Source organism: Mesocricetus auratus, unplaced genomic scaffold, assembly GCF_017639785.1.
Source record: "Mesocricetus auratus isolate SY011 unplaced genomic scaffold, BCM_Maur_2.0 Super-Scaffold_100026, whole genome shotgun sequence".
In the NCBI taxonomy this organism is placed as follows: Eukaryota; Metazoa; Chordata; class Mammalia; order Rodentia; family Cricetidae; genus Mesocricetus; species Mesocricetus auratus.
Genome location: NW_024429207.1, coordinates 18,616,228 through 18,643,920, shown reverse-complemented (window position 1 = coordinate 18,643,920; position 27,693 = coordinate 18,616,228). Strand labels below are relative to the sequence as shown.

The 27,693-nt window shown below is 46.0% G+C and overlaps 1 protein-coding gene across 6 annotated transcripts in view; it reads right to left on the bottom strand.

Moving 5' to 3' along the window:
* Rbpms (RNA binding protein, mRNA processing factor) overlaps nt 1-27,693 on the bottom strand; it is a 143,392-nt gene that overhangs the window by 36,769 nt on the left and 78,930 nt on the right. For all 6 annotated transcript variants that reach the window (XR_002382109.2, XR_001196247.3, XM_040731860.1 and 3 more), the window contains exon 5: nt 15,739-15,889. Coding sequence is in view for 4 of the 6 variants with exons in the window: in XM_040731860.1 (XP_040587794.1) it covers nt 15,739-15,889 (151 nt within the window). In the remaining 2 variants the exon portion in view is untranslated. The remainder of the gene's footprint in view (nt 1-15,738; nt 15,890-27,693) is intronic.

Here is a 27,693-nt window from a genome sequence, read left to right as displayed (position 1 = left end):
AAAGCTTTATATAATACTAGTTGAATAATGAACAGTTCCTTAACCTCAAGAAACATTAAAACAAAGGACAAACACGTAACTAACATAAGGAGTGGGTAACAGGACATCTTAAATGACAACAATCATCAGAGGCAGGTATTAAATATTTAGCAGCATCATTGATAATGTTCCTAGAAGTATCTAATCAGTATCGTTTGCTATCTGTGTTATGCGTATTTTACATCTGAAGGCATCCCAACCCCCCGTACACTGCCTAGGTAGGGTCTCATGTGCCCAGGTTGGCCTCCAACTCCTTATGTATCCAAACCCTGAGATGCCCCTGCCTCCACCTCCACATGCTATTGCAGCCCTATAAGTTGGACTTGAGAGACATTCCTTTTACAAGTTAAATTACAACCACCACCACCCCTTTTAGAGAAAATGTCTCATGTTCCCCATCTTTTTTTTTTTTTTTTTTTTTTTTTTTTTTGATTTTTCGAGACAGGGTTTCTGTATTGTCTTGGAAGCTGTCCTGGAACTCGCTTTGTAGACCAGGCTGGCCTTGAACTCAGAGATCCACCTGCCTCTGCCTGCCGAGTGCTGGGATTAAATGTGTGCGCCACCAACGCCCGGCACGTTCCCCATCTTGACCTCAAAATGTAGCGGGGGAAGACCTTGAGCATCGGGCCCTCCTACCCCTACCTCCAGAATTCTGTGGTTACAGATGTGCATCACCATGCTTGGGCTTTGTACGCCAGGGAAGCATCTACCTAGTGGTCTGATCCCTAGCCCTAAGTGTCTTTTTTTTTTTTAATGATCCCTGCAGGAGGTACTTCACTGTAATTGCACCAGAAATTACTAGACATGTACAATTATTTTTCCATTATGATATTGCTGAGAAAGCCCGAAAAGTGAGAAGAAAAAATGCAAATCATATACAACCACTGTGTTCACAGTTGTTCTTCATTTAAAAACTTAATTAAAACACTTCCTTCCTAAAGCTTTTCTAGGGAAAGCCACGGAGGGGCCCTCTTCTGTAGACAGAGGAACTGCTCTGTCGGGTCTGTAGGCAACACTGAGCTCTACATCAGCAAGGCCAGCTCATGGGTACACAGGAGCATCAGTCCTGAGCCACACAAACCCTCTCACTCCTGTGTGTGACGTGCGTGTCGCCCATTCCCACTTGACCTCACTGAGGCAATGCTGCGTCTCCTCCCATCAGAAGATGCCACTCTTCCCTGCCACTGGAAGTGAGAAAGAAGTGCTGCCTTCCAGAAAAGTGCCCTGAGAATGTAGGAGTCCATGACACTCGCAGGTAGGAAAAATGAAAGCCAGCGTGGTGGCATGTGCCTTTAATCCCAGCACTCGGGAGGTAGAGCAGGCGGATCTCTGAGTCTGAGGCCAGCCTGGTCTACAGAGTGAGTTCCAGGACAGCCAGGGCTGCACAGTGAGATCCTGCCTCAAACACCAAAATTAAGCCAGCAATTTCCCCCATAAGGGTGAACACCAGGAGACATAAACCGGTATCAATCTCAAGCTGAAAACTCACCATAAATGTCTTGCTCTACTCTTAGGGAGAGGACGGAGGGACCTAGCATTTGGCTCACTATTAGGCCTTTTTATACATCAAAGGGAGAGGTCTTCCCTCACACAGCTAAGGGCTAGCAACTCCAGAAGACTGTATCTGTGGTAGTGGCTAAATTAAACAACACCTTTAAAAATCATACTCCTAGCCACGCACTTACAACCTCTGGCTCCTGAACTCTCCTACAGGCCCAGAACAGATAAGGGCACAGCCTGGCCAATGCATTTATTCCAGCTCTGTAGGGACCACAGAACAAAGGGCCCAGCTAACTAACCCCTGCCTGGAACTCAGACCTACAGAATCTTGAGATAATAAAAATGTTTTAAGCAAAACAAAAGGTTTAAGAAACAAAAAGAAATTAAACCCCACCAAACCCCTCCACAGGAGGGGTACTCCGGCAGCGTACTGTTGTTAAAGGGTGTAAATCTAAGCCTGGCATTTGAAGATCAAAACCTTCATGCCTGGCATGCAGCATTCCTAGGTACAGCGGGTAAGCCGCCGGCCGCGGCCGCTTCCTTTTGCTGAGCACACGCAGCTCTTTGGTGGCTTCTGTAAGTTTAGATCTGGGCATGGGCTTCTCTGCTAGCATAGCCACCTTCGTGCACACAGCCTGCCTCCTGAGATCCTCCCCATGCTCAGTTAACAGGTTCAAAGTGTCCCAGAAGCCCTCTGCCATCCTGTTCATGGCCCTTGGCCTCACTGGGTGTGATGTCTTTAAGACCACTTTCAGCCCTCCTTCTGCCTCGTGCTGCCGGTCCTCACAGGCCTCTTTCCTCTAGGGTAACAGGTGAGCATGGCTCCTCTCCCCCTCCCTCAAATGCTGGATAAACTGAAGCCAGAGAATTGGGACAGGAATTCACTGTTGCTTCCTGTATAGGGCTGTTAATGTTTGGCAAGCTTGATCTCCTTGACCTTCAAGGGGGTATTTCATTAAAGGACAGACACTCACTCCTCCACCTCCTGCCACTAATTAAACTATTTTGTTGAAGCAGATACATACCACGTTGTTAGTATAGCGGAGCTGCTAGAGACTAACCGCTGCAGGATGCAGACGAGGAGACCCAAGACCTCCTCAGTGGGTAAATGTGTTATCCCGAGGCTTTCCTAATCCTTGCACTCCCCCAGCAGACATCACATCCACTGATCTTTCGGGAAAGAGCCTTGGTCACAGGGAATTCACAATTGGGTACGAAATCCACAAGGCCAAACGCTGGGAATGAAAGGGATGATGGCATCTCAGGACTGGATAACCCAGTTAATCAGCCATCTGCGTGTTTACTTGCCGTTTTCACCATATTAGAATACATTCTCCTGGAATAAATAATTTTCTGCATCTAACTTCCATATATAGATACTATTAAATCAAAACAGCTGCATTATGGCAGGGGAAAGATACCAATGAAAATGAAGAAATTATGCATACAGATTTTAAAGACTACATTATGATGTCTTAAAACCACCATGTTTAACAAATGTTTAATGTCTAAGTTTCCAGAGAAATGGGAGGGCGGGGCAAACAGTCTGGGGCATTCTTTACCTAGAGGAGTATCTTTACCTGGAGGCATCCTTGCCTCAGGGAGGCAGCAAACTTGCCAAGCCCCAGGCCCATGCAGTTTGTCTGCCACTGCCTAACCCTGTTGTTGACCAGTGCAGATTCCCATGGCCATGCAACCACAAACAAACAATAGCTTTCCATGCTTACCAATAGTGCTTGTTTTTTTCTTTAAATCCTACTGATTTTTAAGTGGGTGGCTTGAAGGAAAATCTTGAGTAGCCTAGGGTGACCTTGAAATTCCAATCCTCCTGTCTTTGCCTTCTTAATTCTGGGATCACAGCCGTGCACCAGTATGCGTGGCTTACGAAGTGCTGGGGGTAGGACCTAGGGCTCAGGTATGCCAGACATCACTTGTTGCTTATCTTCGACTGGCTTAGAACCCTCTTTATATCTCAGGCAGGTGCCAAGCTTGTCGGCACACAGAGGCTCTCAGGTTTAAATTTAGTAACAGTAAAGGTGTGTGTAGGGAACACAACAATGCAGATGGACAGGAAGGGAAAAACCCACCCACAATTGCAGACAACATTGATACCTGCTTTGCCAGCTGTACTAAATAAAAATTATTCAGTCAAAAGAAAAAAGCCATTAATGTAAACAGAATATTTGGGAGAAGAGGGCAGGGCATCCTTCACATTCCAAATCTTTGCAAATGTTTAGTTTATTAAAAGACAACTAGATCCTCACGTTGGCTTCCAATTAAACCTATCTCAACACACTGTTTTTGGTTCTAGTACATGAGGAAAATAACTGTCATGAAGAGTTGTCAACCAAACCAGACAAACTGTAGATGCCCCCGACCTTTTTAATCTTTTTTTGTTTTTTTGTGCAAGACAGGTTTTCTGTGTCTAGCTTTAGAGGCTGTCCTGGAACCTACTCTGTAGACCAGACTGGCCTTGAACTCACAGAGATCCGCCTGCCTCTGCCTCCCGAGTGCTGGGATTAAAGGCGTGCGCCACCAAAGCCTAGCTGTTGTAGATGTCCTTTATGAGTAATCTATTACGACAAAAGTTGACAAAAAACCAATTCTTTACAAAATTAACTTTCTTCAAGGTCCTTGCCCTCCCCTTTCCTAGACCCTTCTGCTTGATGTCATAGATCCAGACACCACAGAAGTTCTCATGTTGTGTGATGTCATAGACACAGTCAGATCAGACACCACAGAAGTTCTCATGTTGTGTGATGTCATAGACACAGTCAGATCAGACTCCACAGAAGAGATGTTAAATGATGTCATGGACACAGTCAGATCAGACTCCACAAAAGAGATGTTATATGATGTCATGGACACAGTCAGATCAGACTCCACAAAAGAGATGTTATGTGAGAACACCAGACCTTGAGCAGAGACCCACTTCCCCATGGCCTGGGAGTAGGCAGCTGTAAGACAATGTTTACTAAAAACATGTTTACTAAAAACAATACAATGCCCGGGGCAATAAGTTCCTAAAAAGGGCTTGCCCCTGGGAACAGCCCTGTCCTTGACCTTTTCCAAAGACTAACCACACCTTCAGACCCACCCACATCCACCTCTGGTGTCAGGGTATATAATAACCAGCCAGAGTAGGAATAAAAGAGAGCCTTCTTGAGGAGCCTTCCGGTCTATGTGTTGTCAATCCCCGACATCCTCCGCACATTCTCGGACACAAGCTGCGCAGCAGGTGTGGCAATGTTATATGATGTCAGGGACACAGTTAGATCAGACTCCATAGGAGATTGTGTTATGTGACGTCATAGACAGTCAGATCAGACTCCACAGGAGATCGTGTTATGTGCCTGTGTCCTTCCTGCAAAGAAAGCACTACCTCTGCCTGTAGGCCTGACAAGTAGACTGTGGAATCTAAAATACCAATGAGCTTTCACATCCTGCTACATTAGAGTCAACTGTTACTTTTAAAAGGATTCTTCCTCATCCATGATTTTGTAATAAATCATGGCACTGGAAAAATACTGGTTAAGCTATGTGTATCTTCCAAATGTTGACTCATTTCACTATGCAATTAAAAAAATCTACTAGCTTCACAGCTATGAGTTGGGAAGCTATAACTCATGGAGGTAGAAAAGTTCCCTAAACTAAATTTTTGATTAATTAAAAGCCTTAATTTATAACTAAAGCTTTCATTTTATTGGTCATAATTTATTTTCCTTAAAACGACCAGTTGATCTTTGCACACTTGTGAGAAAGCCTGTCTACCAAATCTTTGCCTCTGAAGGGGCAGTTATCAGTATCCATTAAAAAGGGCAGGACGAATGCAGTGTTTAGTTCAGTTTACAACCACAGAAGTATGCGTTTTTGTTTTTCTTGCGTGTGTTTTTATTTGCATGCGTGTGCGCACATATGTGTGACTCACTGGTACACTTGCAAACTGAGACAGATAAAATGGTGTATTTGTTTCTGTAGTGCTGGGGACAGAACCAAGGGTCTCGTTGACTCTAGCCACGTGACCTGCTGCTGAATTACTAGCTCAGATGAGTGCTGCCTCACCGGGCATTTGTGGCGTACACCTTTAATCCCAGCACTCGGGAGGCAGAGACAGGTGGATCTTTGTGAGTTCCAGGACAGCCTCCAAAGCTACACAGCGAAACCCTGTCTCAAAAAAAAAAAAAAAAAAAGAAAGTGCTGCCACAAAGACATTATTAGTTAAATATTATTTTTAATAGTAAAAGTGTAATGAATATAGTTTTAACTAGCAAATGTCAATGCCACTGTCTCCTTGTATAAAAAGGTCAGTAAGTTGGACATTGGTGGCACATGTTCTCAAGGCCAATTTGGTCTACAAAGTGAGCTTCAGGACAATAAAGGCTCGAGAGAGAAACCATGCCTTGAAAAAACGAACAAATAAATGGAAGATAGATAGATAGGTAGATGGATGGATGGATGGATGGATGGATGGATGGATGGATGGATAGATAGATAGATAGATAGATAGATAGATAGATAGATAGATGTGTCCACCACTGTACAGTGAGAAAAGGGAACTATTCTCATGAGGACAGCTAGGGCTTAGGGATAAAGCTCAACAGGAGTGAAGGGCATGGGGCCGAGGCTGTGAGGAAACGGTTTAAAGAGTCTGGCCTTCATTTACTCCCCGGGGATGGGTCAGAGACCACCTAAGAGTTGGAGGATCACACTGAGAACTGCTGTACTGTACAGGCAGCAGCTGCTGTCTATTCCAGGACCGCATGGGTGGGAGGAAAGAAAAGTGGGAATTTGCAACAGTGGTTGGCAGCAAAGACCTGAGGAGCAACCAAGGAGAGATGGCACTTGACCCTGGGAGTGGTGGTACAGAATGGGAGGTCAAGGCCACGCTGAGCTCCAGGAGACCCCACCACAAATGTAACTGCATCAAGGCTACCGGCCCTCCTGGATGGCTCCTGTGTACTTAACACTAACATAAATACTTTCAGCATTAAATCGAGTTTACAAAGCATGGATGGGGAGTTATCTGGATGACAGATAAATTCTATGATTTTTTAAAAGATGGGCTAGAGTTACTGAGATATTAACACAGATTTGAAGATTGTAGTTAGGAGAAAGAATGGTGTTCAGCAAATAAGACATATCCCAGGATTCGGGTGCAGACGTTTGGTCAATGAGAGCTAGCGATACCCTGATTCCTGAGGTTAAGATTGTGCGTTCTGAAGGCATGTTTATTTACAGCAGAGCTCTGATGATGAAACAGATACTAAACTAGGCATGATCTCTTGAGGGTTGCAGGCAGAATGATCAGGAATTCAAGGGCAGCTGTGTAACAACTTAATTTCCATTTGAAATAAGCCATGTCTACAGTTAAGACACTGTATCACCAAACTGACTGCCTCGTGTTATCATTAAATTGTTAAAATCATAAACATCCATGACTCCACATGCTCGTAAGCTTGAAGACAGGATCGAGGTGGAGGTAGAGGCAGACAGTCAACGCTGGGTGCCAGAGCTCAACTTGGCATGTCCCTAGAGACCACTTACAGGCTTACTGTGGAGTGGAAACTTTTAGCATGACCTAATGAGGTCGTCGGGTCACTGGGAGCGTGCCCTTTCTTTCTCTGCCTCTTGGTGATAAACTGTTTTGTTTGGTCACATGCTTATGCCATGAAGTGCATGTGCAGTAGGCAATGGGCCCAAACCAACCAGACGCAAAATTATGAGCCAAAATAACCCTCTTTTCTAAGTCAACATTTCTCAGGTATTTCACTGCAGCGACAGAAAGTGACTAACACAGAATGGCTCAGTTAAAGATGGGTCCTCTCTAAGAGGATTTCTTGTTGTTGTTCAGGGTTTGTCAGTGTGCGCTGGTCTTGCTAGTCTTAGTACCTGGCATATCTAGAGTATCAAATCTGTGGCCTCTTGGGAATACAGCTCCTAGTGGAGGTCACCTGGATGTTGATCACTGTCATTTTCTTGTATCACCAATTTCAAACTGCTCCCAGCAAGGACAGTCTCTCTCCCTAGGCCCGCCCTCTTTACACCAGGAGCACTGCCCTCCTGGCCTCCGTCCTTGATCTGACTGTGTGGGGGTAGAGTGGGCACTGGGAAAGGGTCTCACGTGCCCCAGGCTGGCCTGGAACGCTATCAACATTTCCTGTTGCCTCTGACCCCCTGGAGACCCTCCCCCGCTACAGTTTCCTTCCAGCCCTCTTTGCTGTTTGTTTTGGTCAGGGTCTCACATAATACAGCCCAGCCTGGCCTCCGAGTCAGGTCATTTTCCTGCCTCAGCCTCTAGTGTGTGGGAGCTACACCCGAGCCACCACGCCCAGCTTACAGGAGCATCCTCACCCATCAAAACCAGGAGGAAAGGGGGTAACACAAAGGGACAAACATAGACACATGTCCTATCATCCTCCCTCAAGAGTGGAGTGGGTGGCCCTGGGGGCATTATAGGAGACATTAAAGGGGCCACGGTTTCTTATTAATACTTTTCTCCTCTACACAAAATCATTCACATACTGCTCTGTTCCTGGGCCTGACTTCTCAAGGCAGCTTGGGGAGCCGAGCAGCTTGGGCAATGTCCCAAGCTCCAAAAGCTTAGGAGTAGGATGAGTGTCTACAGTCTCCACTCTGCCAGTCAGTCAGCACAGAAAAGTTCCTTCGGCAGGGATCCACCCCTTTCTTATCCCAAGCCTTTAAAGGCACTGCTCTGAGACAGGGACAGACGCTAACGGCAGGAGTATAAAACCCCAGCAACACACCAGGATTTGTTATCTTAAACAAACGTGACTCAGAAGGGTCCACAGAATGGGAATAGGGTACTTCTGGATGGTGGGAAGATTTCTGATCTTTTGAAGATTTGATTATTATTATTTTCCTTTGTGTGTTACTGCACACATGTGGAGGCCAGAGGACAACATTAGGAGTCCTACTACTGTGGGGGGAGGGGGAAGGTCTTTGTGTATGGTACCCAGGACCTTTACCAGAGGACAACTATTAGGAGTTGGTTACCTCCTCCTACTGTGGGGGAGGGGAAGGTCTTTGTGTATGGTACATGGTACCCAGGACCTTTACCAGTCTGGCCAGCCCAACAAGATTTGTAACTTTAACATTTTAACCTTTCATTTTATAAAATGGAAAAACTGGATAAAACATGAAAATTTTATAAAGTGAAATAATACATTTAGAAATGTTTACTCGCTCTGCGTGTGTACACACATATGTGCGAACCTAAGTGTGGGCATGCGCATGCCAAGGCATCTGTGTGGAGATCAGAGGTCAGCATTTGGGTCCCAGGGATGAACACAGATAGTCAGGGTTTGCGGCACTAATCATCCCCAGTCCCAAAGAAAATGGAGAACTTTTTATATTTAAGTCTAAGGAGAGAAGGCACAGGGAAAGAAAATGGAGAGCTTTTTATATTTAAGTCTAAGGAGAGAAGAAGGCTCAGGGAAAGAGACTCAGGGCTGGGGATGTTACACAGCAGGCTGAGGACTTGCCTAGCGCACACAAAACTCTGGCTCCCTCTGCAACTCTAAGACCGGGTTTGGTGGACACCCACGATTCACAGTCACTTAGAAGACGAACCACTAGACGTGCCTGTGAGGGCACTGCCAGTCAGGCTTGACCAAGGATGGAAGCACCTGGATGTGAACAGCACCTTTCTGAGGGCGGGGACTGGGGCTGAATGAAAGGAAGACAGCAGCTCTGGAACTTCTCTCTCTGCTTGGGACTGCAGATACAATGTTACTGCTCACTGCTTATGACAGGATACAGTGTTACCGCTCACTGCTTCTGAGTGCAGATACAATGTTACTGCTCACTGCTTATGACTGAGGATACAATGTTACCGCTCACTGCTACAGTGAGTGCAGCTACAGTATTTCCGCTCACGTCCTTACCACCACAGTTCCCTGTCATGATGGACTGCACCTTCAAACTGTAAATAAGTTTGTCATGAACTTGATCACAGCAATGGAAAAAGTACACATCGAAACTAACCAGAACAAAGATGACGACATTTCTTTGCCTGCATAATAATAATTTTTTTTTAATCCCAAGAGCACGTAGCTGGGAAGATGGCTCAGTTGCTAAGGTACTCGCTATATAAACACTGAATTCAGATTCCCAGGACCCACATAAAACAGAGAGTGGCTGCGGGCTCCCAGTGCGGGGGTGTGGGTGGTGGCGGGGTGAGGTGGGGGGGAGTCAGGAAGGTGCCTGAGCTCCAGGTTCAATGAGAGAGCCTGGCTTTCAAAACTAAGGTGGCAGTGACAGAGAAAGAAAGATGCACCAAGGCTGGCTTCTGTCCTCCACATTCGCCCGTACAAAGCTGTGCACACAGGCACACCCGTCTACCTCCCCACCAACGCACCCACATGCTATGCACAGACTGTCCACATTCACAAACCTGCAAGTTAGAATCTTTTCTTTGCTTCCTGTCTTCTGTCCTGTCCCTACCTCCCAAAAGGTGCTTCTTATGGAGAGTGGGAGTAGGGTTCCCAGCAACTCAGACCAAGCATGGGACAGACAGATGTCTTCCAAGTTTGCAGTGACATATGCTCTGTTGCTGCTCGGGAAGCCAGGAGCACAGAGCTGTTTTATGGTCATTTGGAGCTTCAGACGAGGAGAATACCCCTCTCAGCCCCACCCACACCCACCCACACACACAGGACTTCACAGTTCCAAGCTTTCACAGAATCTCTTCAGATGTAAAACTTACACAGTATTAAGTGGGAAACTCCAGGGGTGTGGCAGGGAAATAAACAAGGGTTCTGATTCTTCTAGGGGTTAGTTATGCCCTGCCAGCTATGTAGAAATTACATACATGACTTGGAGGCTGCAAGGGGAGTTTATAAGGAACAGGGTAAATAAAGGTTGTTTAATTCCTTGGCTAAGTGACAACTCCCAAATACAACTGTACATTAGAATCACCCAAGGTGTGTCTACAAATTCAGAGGTAAGGGAGCTTGGGAGAGAGCTTGGTCAGTAAGTGCTTAGGCCTGGGCAAAAGGACCCGAGTTCAATTTCTATTGTCTACACAGAAAGCCAGGCTTGGTGTACCATACCATGATGTAATGCATGGAAGTAGAGTCAGAAGGGTTGAAAAGCTGTATGTCCCATTGAAAGACTGTGTGTGTGTGTGTGTGTGTGTGTGTGTGTGTGTGTGTGTGTGTGTGTGTGTAAGTAAAGGCAGATCACCTGAGGTTAACACCTGGCCTCAACATGCACACATATATGAAGATCTGTGCATACAATTCAGAGACAAATCCTCCTAGTTTAGATCCCACAGAAGCAAACCCCCCCCCCCCAATTGGGCTGAAACTCAGGAAGCTGGCTTACTGCAGAGTTCTGGAGTCCACTGACAATCTGCTCAAAACGGGATTGAGGGCCAGGGATCCAATGCCCAGCACTGTAAGAAACTTGGCCACGGCGAATTACCAGTTATCTTAGCACTTGGGAGTAGAGCTGGAAGGCCAGAAGGTCAAGGTCATCTTCAGGCATTTACTGGGGTTAAGGTCAAACTGCCTTTAAATTTAAAAAAGGAATGGACAAGGAGATGTGTTTAGTCTGAGTAAAGTTCCTAATAGGTGCTGGCTGCCTCTGCCTTGAGGTACACTATCGGGGCAATCCAAGGTACACTGCAGTTTTAAACTCTAAAAGCATTTATTCATTAAATACCATGTGCATGATGATAAACACAACCAAAGTTATACTTCTTACGTATGTGCACCTCAGTGTATTCCCAAAAGACTAGATCCTGGGAAGGAGGTTGCTAGAAAAATGGCCCAGCAGTTATAAGAGTGCTTGGTGCTCTCCCAAACCTGAGTTCGGTTCCCAGCACTCACAAGTGGCTCACAAGCCACCTTAACTGATACCCTCCCTGGCTTCCACAGGCACATGCACACATGTGGCACATACATGGACATGCATTTTAAGATTGTATATTTTTACAGACCCTTACTGTGTAGCTCCTTCCACATTTGCTGGCAGTAATCAATTATGGTTGGATTTTAAAACATAAAAACAAATCCATGGCATGTTGAAACACTCCAGGCACTCTTCTCTCTGTTCAATGTTGAGTGTATGAGTGTAGACAACTACAGGAGTCCTAACTGTGAGGAGCAAAAGGCACATTACATACATATTTTTATGCACACGTATCAATGTGATTATCCATGGCCGGACCTGGTGAGACAGGACTATACCCAGATACTCAGGAGCCTGAGGAACCATTTCAGGTTCAAGGGCACTCAACCCCAGAAAACCACTGCATTATAGGGCTACGAGGAATACTAACTTCAAACTAATTTGTTTTGTTTTTGTCTTTCAGGTCAGGGTTTCTCCGTGTAACAGTTCTAGCTGTTCTGGAACTCTCTTTTGTAAACCAGGCTGGTCTGGAATTCACACATGCCTGCTTACCTCTAGAGTGCTGGGAATAAAGGTGTGCTCAAATTAAAGATTTTTTTTGTTTTCTTTTTTCTTGAGACAGGGTTTCTCTGTGTAGCTTTGGAGCCTATTCTGGCACTCACTCTGTAGATCTGCCTGCCTCTGCCTTCTGGGTGCTGGGAGTAAAGGCGTCGGCCACTGATGGGGAAGTCCTGTGAATGTGCTTATCTTATTGGTTGTTGAATAAAGCACTGTTGCCCAATAGGGAAGCAAGATAGGTGGGACTAGGAGTCGAGAAGGATTCTGGGAAAGAGAGGCATAGGCAGTCACATGTGGACTCTTCCTCTGGTAAGAGAGAACCACATGGAAATACTCAGATTAGCAGTTATGGGTTATTTAAGTCAGAGCTAGCCGATAAGAAACCAATCAAACGGCCAACAGCTTCATAACTAATATAGTGTCTTGTGTGTTATTTAGGGACTAAAAGAGGTAGAGGGACTCAGGCAGCGAGCAGGAAGAACACACATTACAGGCCACCACCGCCTGGCTCAAACTACTGATCCTATTGGTGAAAACCTAGTTAATCTGAGTGCAGAGGCACACACCTATCAGCAGCGGTGACAGCAGACAAGCAGGAGAATACCTTTGAGTTCAAAGCCGACTTAATCTACCCTGGAGCTCCAGGCTACCCAGACCTACACAGTGAGACCCTGCATAATACACTGCCCTCATCACCCCCCCAACATTAGTTAGGAAGACATACTACTTTCCTGGAATTGTACCATTCACTCTTTCTCCTAAACCCACAAGGAAGGACAATTGGCTGTAGCCACACAACACTGACACCCATCATCCTAAGGGGAAAGAACAGCAACCCAAATGCTCTGTAAAAATAAAGCTGGGTTACCTCGTGCATTTATCTCCTACCCCACACATTTATGTCTTCCTAATCCTGGCATGCGTGATCTCGTGATATGGCCTTGTTAGCTCTTAGAAACGTCACACGACTAAAACATAACTTTCATCTTATAGTTGAGAGAACAGGAGCACAGAAAGATTAAAAGCTAAACTTGATCATTGCTGCCAGAACCAGAAATGTCAGATACCTTGGGGTCTACAGCCAAGGCCACCCTCTCCCTCACACTCTAAAAACCTGGATCCTCACTCTGTTGCTCCAGCACAAATGAACCATTCGTGGCTGTCACACACAGGAGTCAGGTGTCATTTAGATTAGGCTGTGGCATCTCTCTCATGTCCTTCACAATGGGGCCAAGATTATCTAACAACCGTGACTGCCATCAACTTCGTGGATTGACAGGTCTGTGAGGCAGTAACCATAGCTTCCTTCTTTCCCAGGATGCAGTGCGCTGGGCCCTCATCTCAGTCCAACAGGTATCCATTGAGAGTTGAGTGCAAGTAAATGTTATTGTATAATCAAATCAGAGAACACGCTTCCTGCAGAGATGACAAGGGACACCTTCCAGGCTAACCATGTGACAGCACTGACAAACAGCAGCATTGTTGCCAGTCCCTCACAGCCAAGGACACAAGCCCTCTGGGCTTTTCCAACCCCAAAGCTCTAAGTCGCCCGCCACCTCCAACTGACAGGAAGTTAAACAGATCAACACTGTACAACAGACAGAACTGGACCCACCAGTCCACCTCACCCAGGCACTGTGGTGTGGTTCTCAGAGAACGGCAACCCTGGACAGGACATGGAAAATCACAGTTCCCAGAGGGAAGGCTAGTGGATGACAAGGTCAGCTGAGTTAGAGTGGCAGGCAGTTCGCCAGTGCCCCTGCCATAAAAGAGGAGCTATATAAAGAGAAAGCATGCGAACTTTAATTTTCTCAAGAAAACACTATTATCTGATTTTCAAAACAACAGCTTTTGGGTTGATTGGGGGGGGGCGGCAGGGCTATTGGGGGAGCACCTGAAACTCACTATGTAGCTTAGGCTGGCCTCAAACTTGTGGTCATTCTCCTGCCTCATCTCACCACCACCCCACCACACCATCGACCCCGTGCTGGGCAATACAGGTGTTGAGGTACCACACCCGGCTTCAAGTTTGTTGTGCAAGGAGCAGCCCTAGTAATTTTGATTGTGCCATGGAGATTATCTGCCCGCTTCAAAGTTCTGTTCTGTTTGAATGGAAAGGAAATGAGCAGTGTGGCTCCACAGTCAAGCTCTTTGGACATGCGCCTGTAACTTCTGGACCCCTGGGACGGCTTGTGTGCTCCCCTCTGCAACTTCCTGCAGGCCTTGGTAAGCAGGCTGTCTGTCTGTCTGGTCCCTAGCCACCTGGTCCATAGGTTTGAGTTCTAATAAAAGCAGTCAGCTTCAAGATGAAAGGCTGAAGCCTGGCTGGTTTGTCACCAGGGTGACACTTTAGTGATGCTGCGACCCAAGATAGCATGTTTCTTTTGTTCACAAGACACAAGGCATTCTATAAGTATTCTTTGTCAATGCCCTACCGAGGGAACTTCAAGACACAAAGATGAATGTAAATGTTTTCAGAATTCAGGCAGCAAGATTCAAAGTTCAACTTACTCACCCACTTATTTTACTAAATTAAGTATATGTTACCACAAAGAACTGGTCTAAAAGAGTCAAGATGAATTATGTGAGGGATGTCTTTACAGCCTCCTGGAACGCAACTGTTCTCTGAAGACACAATTCTATTTAGATTTCCTTCCTCAATATTCAAGTTACCTAGGACATGAAAAAGTAAAATAATCTACCCCCGTTTTGACTTTCTTCTCTGACTCCATAAAAAGCTTTGTGTTTGGCAGTGGTAGGGGATGAAACCATTACCTATGGTTTCCATGGTCGGCACCAGTTTCCTTAAGCTCACTGGGCCCCACATAATTAGCTTCCAGGAGGATCTAATTGACCTTGATGTGCACATGACACAGGGCGAGCAGGGAGCCCACATGCCTTTTAGGGCAGTGCTGGAGAAGCAGGCAGGGGGTCAGAACTCTGTGCTGTGGGGAGAAGATCAAAAACCACGAGACAGAATATTCCAGATAACTGGAATATTCTGGACTTCTGAGAGTGCCCTGCCATAGTCAATCGCACACGGCTCTGTAATGAGAGGAAAAATTAAAGCCCATCTCATGCCTCACTTCCGCCACTGATGGAGCATGAGAAAGAAGATGAAGTCAGCCTTTCAAAGTCATCCGCTCAAAGGCAGAAGCCACAGTCTGCACAGTTAAGGGCATAAGCTCATCCACGTGGGGTAAAAATCTCGTTCAACAATTAGCCAGTGGCCTCACATAAATAATTCAAAACAGGAAACCTAAACTTCTCTAAGTCTTTACTGATCTTAGAATGCTAAACTCTGACTGCTCCCATCTACCAATTCTCTGGGTGTCTGTCCTCCTGCAGGTCTCAAAAATGGGACAGCTGGCTCCCCAACATCTCCATCTTCTATGTTTAATATTGTTCCAAAGCCAAAGAAGTGACGTCCTTCAGCAGAGAACCAGAAGCTCCTTCCAAGGATCGGGGAAGGGAAGGCAGTAAGGGCACACACACAATGGCCGATGGTGTGTCAAGGAAACCCAGAAAACAGAGACCTATCTGGAAGGTGTGGTCCTGTTTAAGCTGAACCATTTTTTTTAGGATGGCCATTCATCAACAAGAGTGCCATCCTCAGGATTTAGGTAGGAAGAATGGGCTATTGCATCACCAAAATGGCACATAGGAACCAGCTAGCATGGCACCCCACAGAGTTACCCCACACGCAGCCCGTAACAATTCATTGCTGTTACCGTTGTTGTTTCCCCAATGAAAAGTCGATCAACTTACATGGCTCTCTGGCAATGAACTGAGGTACAGTGTTGGGCAAAGGAGTACTGGGGTTTGGAGTCCCTACGAGTTTGTTCTTGGCCATCTTCGTGTTCGCCTTAGCAAACTCTAGTCGTAGTGTTTGCGGGATTTCAGGGTCGAAGCGGATGCCCTTTGGGAAAAAGAACAAACGGGAGATGTAAACCAGAATGGTGACAAAATAAACACACACGTAAACTCTGGCCTAACAGGGAACAAGGTCAGCAAGGGTTCTTATTCTCAGTATTTTACAAAGAACACGCAAAACACACACTATGATGTGACCAGAAAGCCGGGCAAACTAGCTAGAGCCACCAAAATGAATCTTCAGTTACATGGATGGGCAAACATTCCCTGTTCTTCATGAACATTGTCTAATCTGCCTTTTAAAATGCAGACCAAAAAATTCATAACACACAGTTTAAAAACTTTGACTAGCAGCTGCCACTGAGATTGGAAAATATGACTTCGACCCAGAGAGTGACGTGCTAGGCATGCTGGAGTTTGACACCTGAAATCCTGAGCAGGCTGCACTCTGGATGACATTATAAACAGTGAGATTCTCCAGTACTTTTAGTGTCGTTACCTATAAATAGAGGGAAAGAACTCTGTCTCCAACTCAGTTTTACAAAGGTAAAACAAGTTCCTGCATACTCAGAACATTGGAATTAAACAGCTGCGATACTAGAATGTAACTACTATCATTTAGTTCTAGTTAATGCATGAATTTGCTATGCTTGAAGTGGTGAAATCCTGACTTCTTTTACGGCTGATTTACAAGGTATGAGGAAAACAAAAGACTCCACAGGCCTGAGACGAAAGTAACTTTAGTCTCTCATCCCTATCACTGCAGTTGGGCCTTTAAAAACCAACCAACCAAACAACCAACCAACCATGTTTTGGCCTGAGCATGGTGGAATACACCTTTAAAGGCCAGCCTGGTCTACAGAGTAAGTTCCAGGCCAGCCAGGTATACACAGAGAGACCCTGTCTTGAAAAAACAACAACAAGAAAAATCATGTTTCAATAAAACATACCCCAGACATTCTAAACTACAAGATTTATATCAAGTAGATTTCAGGGCTTTCTCACTCAGGAATGTCTCTATTATCAAGCAAAACTAAGAGCCTAATGAAAACCATCCAATGTCAGGAATCCTAGACATTACCAAGTGTCAAAAAGGCAACCCAGATTCCGAGCCCACCTTTCCTTCAGTGGGGTATACTGAGAACACAGACTCTTCATTTATGAGGCCTGATGGTCTCTCACATCCCTTCTTTTCTGTTAAAGCTTATCTTTTGAGACCCTCGTATAATGGTACTGTAAGTACCCCATCCCCTGCACCACCCCCCACCTCCCTTCACTGTAAGAAAAGTTAGGGCTGTTTCTACGAGAACTTAGAATCTCTGTAGACCACAGAGAACGACTCTGAACCTCACAGGGTCAGTTCCAAAGGCATCAGGAAGAACCAGTGGATGATATTAACGAAGACGGGGCAGCTTTGGGCAAACAACAGTCCTGGCCTAGAGATACCCCGGAGTGTAAAGAACTTATTCCTGACTTATTTTGGGGGAAGAAAACCATTAAGGCTAGAAAACACGGAGAGGGGTAGAGAAGACAGCAATGAAAGTGAAAAAGGGAAGTATCAGTATTATGATACAAAACACAAACCAAAGTTACCTTTGGGGTCCTTAATTAGTAAAACCTCTGTATTGTATTGCCAGGCAGACAGAAGGAAGCAAATCTGAAACAGCACTGGCTTCCATTCCACCAACTTACAACTGAGACCCACTTCATCCTGCCGAACCCATTGGCACTGGTCACATGCATTGGCATTGGTCACATGGGTCGTCTTAGCACCTGGGAGGAAGCTGAGGCTAGAGGGTTATTAGCTCGAGTTCATGGACCGCCTGGGCCACAGAGTGAGACCCTCACAACACACCCCAAAATACCAGATATGAACTAAAGAAGTGTCTTTGCTGAGAGGCGACTGTGTTCCTCTGGAAGGCCTTGCACATTCGCACCAACGCTCGGCAGACATGCAGCAGCAGCAGACTGCAGGAGTCCTCTCCAACGCTAAACTCTACCAACCTTCTTTGCAAGCATCCTTTTTGAAGCCTGAGCCTGCATCAACCCGAAGACCTGGGTCTTGTCAGTAGTCCCCTGTAGCATTTAACCTTAGACCACAGGGGTGAACACCTGAATTCTATGCTTTGTCTCACTTACTGGTGTGCTAGAATCCACCAAGACAATCTATGTGCCTGCCCTCTTGCAAAACCAACCTAAAACATGCGGGACCAAGCCTCTCTCCTCCCTGCCCCTTTCCCATACCCTTCTCTTGTCTGAGCTAAAATAACATCAACATCATATTCCAAAATCAAAGTTCCAGCATCTTATTAACGAAAACAAAACAAAACAACTCAGAAGTTAAGATGACCTAGTTTGTTTGGCAGCTTATTGGGAGGCCAGAGGCTCAGAACACAAGCTACATTCCGCCAGCATCTTTAGCAGCAATACCATATTTGGCAATCGATATCCTGATCCACTAGGTTTCTATCCATAGGGATTAGCCGAGTCCCAAACATTTTAAATGGTACAGGATGGTGAGCTGGGGGAGAGAACATGCAAGGGAAAGAGAGGGGGAAAAAAGGAGAAAGACAGAAATGCCATGGGGGGAAATACCTTGTGCTTTTAATTAAAACCTAATAAGATCCCTCTCTGGCTGCAGTAACATGCTATTAAATGCCGTCAGGATGAGCGTACAGCCAAGTGAAGCAGGGACTCCGTGCTGCTCAGAATCAACTTCTGCCCGTCCAGCAAAAGGTTTATCAAACTGCTATGATGAAAAGAAACTTTCTCTTCAAAACACAAATGGCAGCAAGCTTGTGTCGATCAGCAAAAGGCACACTCTAGATGCCAGTATAAACGTGGGGATAAAGAAATTCGTATTTACAAGTCACACAAGGGCAGGCAACACTCTCCAGCAATGCAGATCAGGTATGACCTGGTTAAACAGGGCACCCTGGGTGAGATGATTCAAGGCTACAGATACCAGTGGACCGTTGGTAGTCTACTGTGTATCAGAGAACACAGGAGCAGCTTCCTGAAAGGCTCAGTGCCTGGGAGAGTGGAAGAAAGTATGAAGAACTGTTACCACCCACAGGTTCCCGAAACGCCTGGGCACTGCCACACACACTTCATCTGTCTATTCCTCTGCTGCCTCTATACATAGCCACTATTTACGTTTTACAAGCAGTGTATTAACTGGCCCAGCATCTAATCAGGAATCATACAGGACATTTGCCTGTCACCTGTTTAGTCTCCCTGACATTTTAAGAGTACCTGCCCTTTGTCTTGTAAACGGTTTCTCATTTTACTACTGTGTGTGTGGGGTCTAACTTACATTCAGCATTATTTCAGCGGGCACACGATTATCATTTTGGACCTTCCATTAGTGACAGGAGCTTTGATCACTCCCCCACATCTCCTCTAGTGTAAGGTCACCAATGTTTTACTTTTGAGTTTGTTTCTTTACGGACAGTGTATCACTGAAACCCAAACTCAGAGAGGCCCTACCTCAGCTTCCACAGCACTGGGAATACAGTCATGGATGGGAGCCTGGCTAGTTCTTCCTAACTACTGAGTACTACTAAGGTACTTAGTAGTTAGAATAGTACTCCCTCCAAGCTTTAGATACACCTCGTTTCTCACCAAACCTACCATTAGTGTAAGATGTATCTGATACTGGCCCCCAGTGTGTGTGTGTGTGTGTGTGTGTGTGTGTGTGTGTGTGTGTGTGTGTGTGTGTGTGTGTGTGTGTGTGTGTTGTTTCTGTCTCACTATGCAGCTCTCTCTGGCTATCCTGAGAACTCAATACATAAACCATGCTGGCTGAAACTCAGGGATCCCTTTGCTTCCCAAGTGCTGGGACTAAAGGCGTGTACCACCAAGCATGGCTCGTTCCCTTTCTACACGGTAATTTTCTATTTCCAGGGAAACCTTTCAGTTAGGCCCTTTATGAGTCATTCGCATCAGCAGTGACATACAGGTTCCTCCTGTGTGATTATAATTCATTACTGTATGACGGACGGCCTCATTCTACCCAAACCCTGTCTCAGAGGCTTTCCCATCCATGGATTCAACTGCTTGCAGACTGAGAATATCTGCCATCAAAAAGACAACAACAACAAAAATCTAGAACACAGTCTTAGGAAGGTTCAGAGAGCAGTGTGTGGTGTGCTAGCATCTACTGTCAACTTGACATAACCTGGAGGGAGGTGTGAAGAGAGAGGGACACTGAGTGAGGAGCTGTCCAGATCAGACTGTCTGTAAGAGATTACCTTGATCATGATTGTAGGAAAGCCCAGTTCACTGTGAATGGCAACTGTATACAGGAAAGCTAGCAAGGCTGGATATGGTGGCACACGCCTTTAATCCCAGCACTGGGGAGGCAGAGGCAGGTGATCTTTGAGTCCTAGTCTACAGAGTAAGTTCCAGGACAACTAGGGCAGTTACAGAGAAACCCTGTTTTGAAAAAACCACTAGTTGAGGATCAGGGTTCAGTTCCAACACCTATGAGGTAACTCTCAACTGTAACTCCAGTCCCAGAGTATTTTAGCAACTCCATACCCTCTGCTAGCCTCTGTGGGTACTGCGCACACATGCACAAAATACTCATACACAGAAAATTAATAAATCTGGCTGCGGCCGGGCATTGGTGGCTGGCCTCAAAATCAGAGATACCCTCCTGCTTCTTCCTTCCAAGCACTGAAACAAAAGGCACAGCCAGATTTTTAGTTTCTCCAGACAGGGTTTCTCTGTATTGTTTTGGAACCTGTCCTGGCACTCGCTCTGTAGACCAGGCTGGCCCCAAACTCAGAGATCCACCTGCCTCTGCCTCCCCAGTGCTGGGATTAAGGGTGTGCGCCACCAGCGCTCAGCCGCAGCTCACATACCCCAGAAGAGCCTCCCTCACTGCAGCTGCTTACAGAGTCTCACTGCTAACTAAGTCTGGTAGTTTTTCTGCATTCTAATCAAAACAGAATTACCTTTTTCCTTTCCACCTTTTTATCTCCTTTGGACACTGGCCAGAACCCTAAACAAGCTGCCCAGACACCCCATAGTCTCTCTCCGGAAGACCCCTGCCACCTCCACACATCTGCTAACAGACTCCCTCGCTTCCTTGTGCTCCAACTCAAAAGGCTTTCTCCCTCTTCTCCAACTCCCTCTTCTCCAACTCCCTCTTCCTGGCAGCTGCCGCCAACTACAACCTGCTGGCCCTGCTGCTCTCAAAAATGGTCCTGGGGCTTCCTTCTGTGTCCATTCCTAAACACCTTTACCAAGATGGAGTCAGCTCTAGCCCTCAGCCCCAAATTCTAATTAATTCACTGATAGGGTCTTATGTACCCCAGGCTGGCTGGAACTCCCAGTCCTCTTTGCCTCCCCTTCCCAAGTGCCTGGACGGATTACGGGGTGCTGCCACACCCTATCCCACCAATTCTGATGCACCCATAGGAAACTCCCTCTTCTGGTGAGCAGCTTGCCATTCCTGTTCTCACTGGCCGCTCTAAACCATCACGGGCGATGGCCACTTCCTGTTAGAACACCCACGTGATCTCTCAGGCTCGTGCCATCAGCGTCTCTGAGACGATGCACATCAAACGAAAACTACAGTCATGAGCATGTGCCAGGCTCAGCTTGCCGAGACGGTCCTGGCTGAGTCCAGCTTTTCTCTACACTACCTCCACATGGAAACCCCCTCTAGCTTTAAGGAATATGGGTCCCAGAAGCAGCCCAGCCAGGTGTGGACGCTGAGGGGGGAAGACACGGCATTTGCGACAGTGTTTTACCCAATCCATTCTTACTTTCAAGTGCAGAGGAATTTGTACTAGAAATTACATGGAGAACAGCAATGTAGGGAAGAAAAAAAATCTGTCTCCTTTTACAGCAATCTGCTTGGCTCTTCCTTAGCCTTTGAGAGACAGCTCAGCTAACAGTAGTACCACTCCTCCAAAGGACCTGAGTTTGACTGTCCGTGTCTCCCCCCAATTCCAGCTCCAAGAGATCCAATACCTCCAGTCTCTGTGGGCACTACTCACGTGTACAGACAGACAGACAGACACTTAAAATTAAAGCAAGTCTTTAAAAACATCATCTGACGCCTGTGAGGTTAGGGTAACATCAATAGATTTGCCATCACAGGTCCCAGAAAACAATAAGGAACCCGAGAAGAAGGTCCTCCAGTCAAAGCCAGGCCTGCTACTGAACCAACACCCTTCCTAGACTAATAACTGAACCTACGTCACCTGTTGTCCCTTCTGCTGCACAACTTGGTGGTTTCTGGCTGTCCAACCTCACATTCCGAACGAAGTTCTGCTACCATCTTCTGGTTTCCCAAGCACAGACCCCAGCACACACTCAAAGAATTGCAGCACAGTCTACACCAGCTTCTTTACTACCTGGTCTACCTGCCAATGCCTTGGGGCCTGTCTTACCACTGACCACATGGGTGACGCCGCTAACCATGTCTTATTTCTCTTTACAAAGGCAGTGCTCTCCTACAAGGCTTAAGAAGTCAAACAGTATGGTGAGACTGGTGGGAGGATCAGGAAAGTGATTTCCTGTCCAATTATCAGTAAATATCAAGCATTGAACAATTGAGTTGAATCAACAGTGTTGGTTACTGTAAGCAGTAGCAACAGAAAACAGTACCCGGGGGAGGAAGTACTAACCCGGCTCTTGATAAACAGGGTGGCGAGCTGCGCGGATCCTGCAGAGGTTTTCCTAGGTCTTTAGATTCAAATTCCGTGAGATCATCAGTTGGCTGCGCTTTCCTAAACAGTGACTGGTTTCCCAGCAACCTGTGCCTTCTATAAGACAGTCGCCTCTCTCCCCTACAGCTGACCAGAACCGGATAGTAACAGCTGAGGGAATGGCTTCTATTACCCATTCTGAAAACACTTCAAACTCAAGTTTTCCAATCATAACAGTATGTGAGAAAGTCATGGGCAAGATATTTGGAGACCGGAGGGGGTTTAATTATACAATATTATGCTCAAAATATTGCTTTTGGCTAGATGAGGGGGCACTTGAAGAGGCCAAAGGGGCTCAAGGGCAGCCTGAGCTATGCAGTGGAACCCTGCTTCAAAGCAGACTTCTTCTACCACAAGAAATATGTGAGGCTTTTCTTGTACTTCAAAAAGAATTCTGTGCCCATTAGCAATTATTCTCTCCTCCGTTTTCTCTTTCAATTCTTTCCCCAACAAGCACTAATAATACTTTCAATCTGTATGATTTGTTATCTAGTTTGGATAATTCAAATAAATAAAATGTAGCATGTAGTCATTTCTAACAGGACCTTTTATCAAGAATAATGTTTTCCAGGTTTATTTATTTACATATTACTCCAGGTAGCACAACAGTTACACCTCACTGATTTTTTTTATTGTTGAATAATATTCTACTGTCTTGATATTAAATAAGCACATGTAACTGAACAGCCTTTCGCCAGTGAATGGTATCAGATTATGTATTTATGTGTGTGCACATGGGCGTGCATCTTGGTGCCTGTATGGAGGCCAGAGGACAACCTGTGGGAAACAGCTCTGTCCTACCACCTTTTGGGCTCTAGGACCAAAATCAGATTGTCAGGACTGAGCTACCTCCCCACCCCGCTTCAACTGTTTTGCCGTGTTACGAATAAGCCCGCTACAGACAACGTGGGAACAGGCTTCTGTATGAACACATATTTTACTATATGATGAGGTACATTAGCCTCTCTAAAGCTACCAGACCATTTCAATTCCACCACAAATGCGCAAGCATCCCGATCTCCCCACCCCCTTAGCCAGACACCTATCTGTCACACACTGCTATGGTTTGACTTGCATTCCTCCAATAAGGACAGTAAGCCCACTGTTTTCAAAGAGCATTTTGGTCACCGGGAGCAAATATCCTGGGGACAAGCTTTCAACAGAAGGACACTAAACTGAAAGGCCTGGCCATCACTTTTGGAGATGAAAAGCAAAGGTTAGAAAGAAAAGCCATGTTTAACGTTGTTGATAGGCGTGCCATTTCCACCCTAGACCAGCAGGTAAACACACTTTAAAGATGCTCCAAGGTCTTATGGGGGCTGAAACACAAAACAGATTTATAGTTTTCTTGAGTGCTATCAGCTTTCTAGTCTGCCAGCATCATAAAACGGATTAGAACCAGATTCTAGACAGCCTTTATGCAAAGTTCTCCCTAGAGGTCTGTGAAAACAACCTTTTCATTCGGCTGAGCCTTAAACACTGAATGACAGGGCAAAGACAAACCCCCCCTGGTCATCAATTACCACGGAGTGGGTAGGATCCATTTGGACACAATACCCTGTAGTTAAAGGAAGAGCAGCAGCCTATTGCAATCGTAAATAAAAGGATGACTTGACAAATACAGGAAATAAAAGGGTGTGTAAAAAAAAAAATCAACGCCACAAAAATCTTTCTTGCATTGCTGTTATTTCTGAAGAGGAATTAGAAAATTACCACCATTTAATAAACACCATTGTGTCCCAGCGAAAAAGTGCAATAATTTAAGAAATAGTGCAGGTTGCCTAAGAAGGCTGAAGGAGGACAGGGCTGGGTCCTCTGGCCCTCGGTAGAGGGTTATCTGTATGACGCAAGAAATTCATACAATTTTAGAACTGTGAATTTTGGAGACTTCCTAACCTAGTGTGTCCAACTGTGGGCAGGACTGTTCACTGGCCTTGTTTCCCAGCCAATTAGAGATAATTGGAACTGTGAGGGTGTTGAGTGAGTGGGGGAAGGGTGATAAGGGTCTACCAGAAAACAGCATAAGCCTCACTGAGGGACAGGGGTAGAACCTCCGAAGGAAGTGCCTGCCCAGCATTCACAAGGCCTTGGGTTCAATCCTCAGCAGGAGCCAGAGGGTGCTATGTTAGACTCATCTTGAATGTCATGAGCCTCAGCCACGTGAAGAAAGGACGAGTCATCCGCATTAAGTAATCCACTCAACATGCCCAGGTGAGAGCCCAGAAGCCACCAGAATTCAATTTTCTGTTTCTCCTGCCTGGGACAGGTTTCTTGTTTTATAAAGACCACATTGTTCAGATAATAATCAAGGTTGTTGTTCATTCTCCACTGCGCTGAAACCTGGGTGCATGTGGGTTCCAGAAAAGAATGAACAACGGGGAAGCACCCATCAGACGCGACTGCATCTCATACCTTTCCTAAAAAAGGACACTGCTGGCAGAAACCTCAGGACTTAATACCACGAACGGCAGCGCGGGCCGCCGGGCCTCTGCCCGCTGAGACTAGAACAGACCAATCACACCCTGTTCTTTCTCCTAGTCCAACTACCTTCCAGAAGTGCTTGCCCTGGCTTCAACTCAGAATATCTCACTTAAGGCTTGCTGTCCTTGCTTGAGTTAGACCCACATGACAGTATTTGTACCTCTCTGTTAGTAAGTTATTGCTATACTTCAGTAAATGGACCTCTTCCAAGAGCGGTCTATGGACATGTGGCTGTGTGAAGCAGGGCTATGGATTCAGGCCCAATTCCTTGTTAAAGGAAGCACCAGGTACTAGATTCCACGTATTTCCCTTCATTTTAGTCCATGAAACCCTCATTACTGCCCCTCCCCCGGGGGGGGGGGTCTTGCTTGATTAATTCCCTTCCACTTTCTAGCCAGAAGCAGTTAAGAAAGCCAGTGATACCTCAAAAGCAGAGGTCACAGTTTTGGGGAATCTCCTTGCAAGCAAGCTTTCACTCGGTATCATGGGGACAGGTTTTGAAGACCACGGTTGCCTGGAAGCAAACAATACCTTTTGCTACGGGTCTCTGCATTCAGGATGTCTTAGGGAATGAGAAAAGTTGCAGGGTTTGCTGTGAAGAGAAACGGAGTTTTCCCTGCGGGTGGTTAGACACAGGGTGTGACACAGGGTGTGACCCCTGAGGCACAGTGCTGACTAGGACATTCTATTCCTCCAAATCTGAAGCTTCCTTCCTTCCTGTCCCCCACCACTAGCTTTTTGGAGAGGTGTTTGTATCACTTATAGAGGCAAAAGATGGCATTCATACTGAGCTAAAGTTCCCAGTTGGGAGTCGGCAGTGGGACCCCTGAGCTGCTACTATCCATCTGATCTAGTATGGTGTAGTTTGAGCCAATTCTTTTAGTCCACATGGCTTTTCTTCCTCCGTGAATGCTGAACTCTGTTCTGCTTCCCAGGCCTCGTGTCTGCTGATCCACAGTCTGAGCTGCTGCTAGGAGCCTGGGGAAACTAGAGAGTCTAGATCCTCTGATGCAGGACTAAGACAGACACCGAGAGCTATCAGTCTCTATCCAGCTTGGCTAGCCACATGAGTGAAATTGATTTTCACTAGAACACACTTACTTTCTGCTAGCCAGGAAACCCTGTGCACACAACCATGCCTGAGGAGATTCTGCTTTGTATAGGATGACTATAAAGTCATGACAGGGCCTTTGAAGAAACTATGAACTCCGTCTTTAACATGTCAACACAACCAGAGCTTATTTTCCAAAAGGTCAGGAGGCCACGAGTGTTTGAACTTTTGCCTCTATGTTCTCAAAAGTCTCCTGAAAAGGATGACTCAAAGACCTGGACCCTGACAATGGCAGGAAGGGGCTGTCGACAAGCCAAATACACCCAGGCAGCTACTCATTAAAGCAAAATTTTACAGTGTGGCTTTGAGACAGTATTATATGAAAAGGAACATGGGCCAGAGAGCAGATGGCACTCTTTTACCCAGGAATTCTGACAGCAACATTTTTACTCCCAAGAACCTCAGAGGTAAGCAGGGTAACTGCTCTGGAGGGGACAGATGTGTCCTGAGTATCACAACACACAAACAGAGTGGCTGTGGTGAGCCTCTAAGCCCAAACTCGTCACCTCCACCCTCCTCACTGCTGGGGCAATATACACATACAAACATCACCCCTTCCCCGTCATGAAGTCAGGTTGACCCCGAATCCTTCCATCCAAACACATGGGGATCAAACAGAAGCTTCAACGAGGCCAATGGATGCAGCTCAGGTGGCAGAGTGCTCTCAGAGCATACAGGAAATCCCAAGTTGGAGTACGAGCACCCCAGCAGCTGAGTGGTATATGACTATACTCTTAGCATCTGAGGCAGAGACAGAAGAACTGGAAGTCCAAGGCTATTCAAAATGACATAGGGAGTTGATTAGAGACACTGTCTCAAAACAGAAAGCCAGAATGCATACCAAGCACGGGGCCCTGGGTTCAAGCCCAAGCCATTGCTGACAATATCATCATCACCATCATCACCACCAATCATTCAGTGATCTACATACGCCTAATGCTGGCCACAGGCACTGGACACCAGAGAAATGGTTTTTGGTTTTGGGTTTTTTTTTGAGGGGGGGTAGGAATCAGTAAAGTATGTGTACCACAACCAAGTACTTTGTACTTAACCACGGTCTATGTGGGATTCAGTAAAAAATTCTGACATTAGAAATCAGGTAAAGAAAGATAAAACGGGGAACCGCTGAGATGCTTTGGTGGCTGAGAACACCCAGAGGACCCACTGGGTCCCAGCACCAATGCTGAGTGGCTCACAAACAGCCTGTAACTTGGTCACCTGCACACATATGGCATGAGCAGACAGACAGACACACAAATTTTAAAAAGTAAATACAGAATAACAGACAATAAGTAACTCATTGATCTCCACCATGTCCGTGCAATAAAGGAAATGAAGGTGGAGGGGGACTTGGAAAGAAGGGGTTCAGGAGGTGTAAAATTGTGTAAAAACACAATTACGTAAGTATGCATGAAATTGTGAAAGAATATATACATTATTAAAAGAAAGATCAAGAGCAGAAACACAGGTCTGTCGGTGTGGGGATGTAAAGGTCTGTTCATTATATGTTCACCTATGAACACACACTTAATC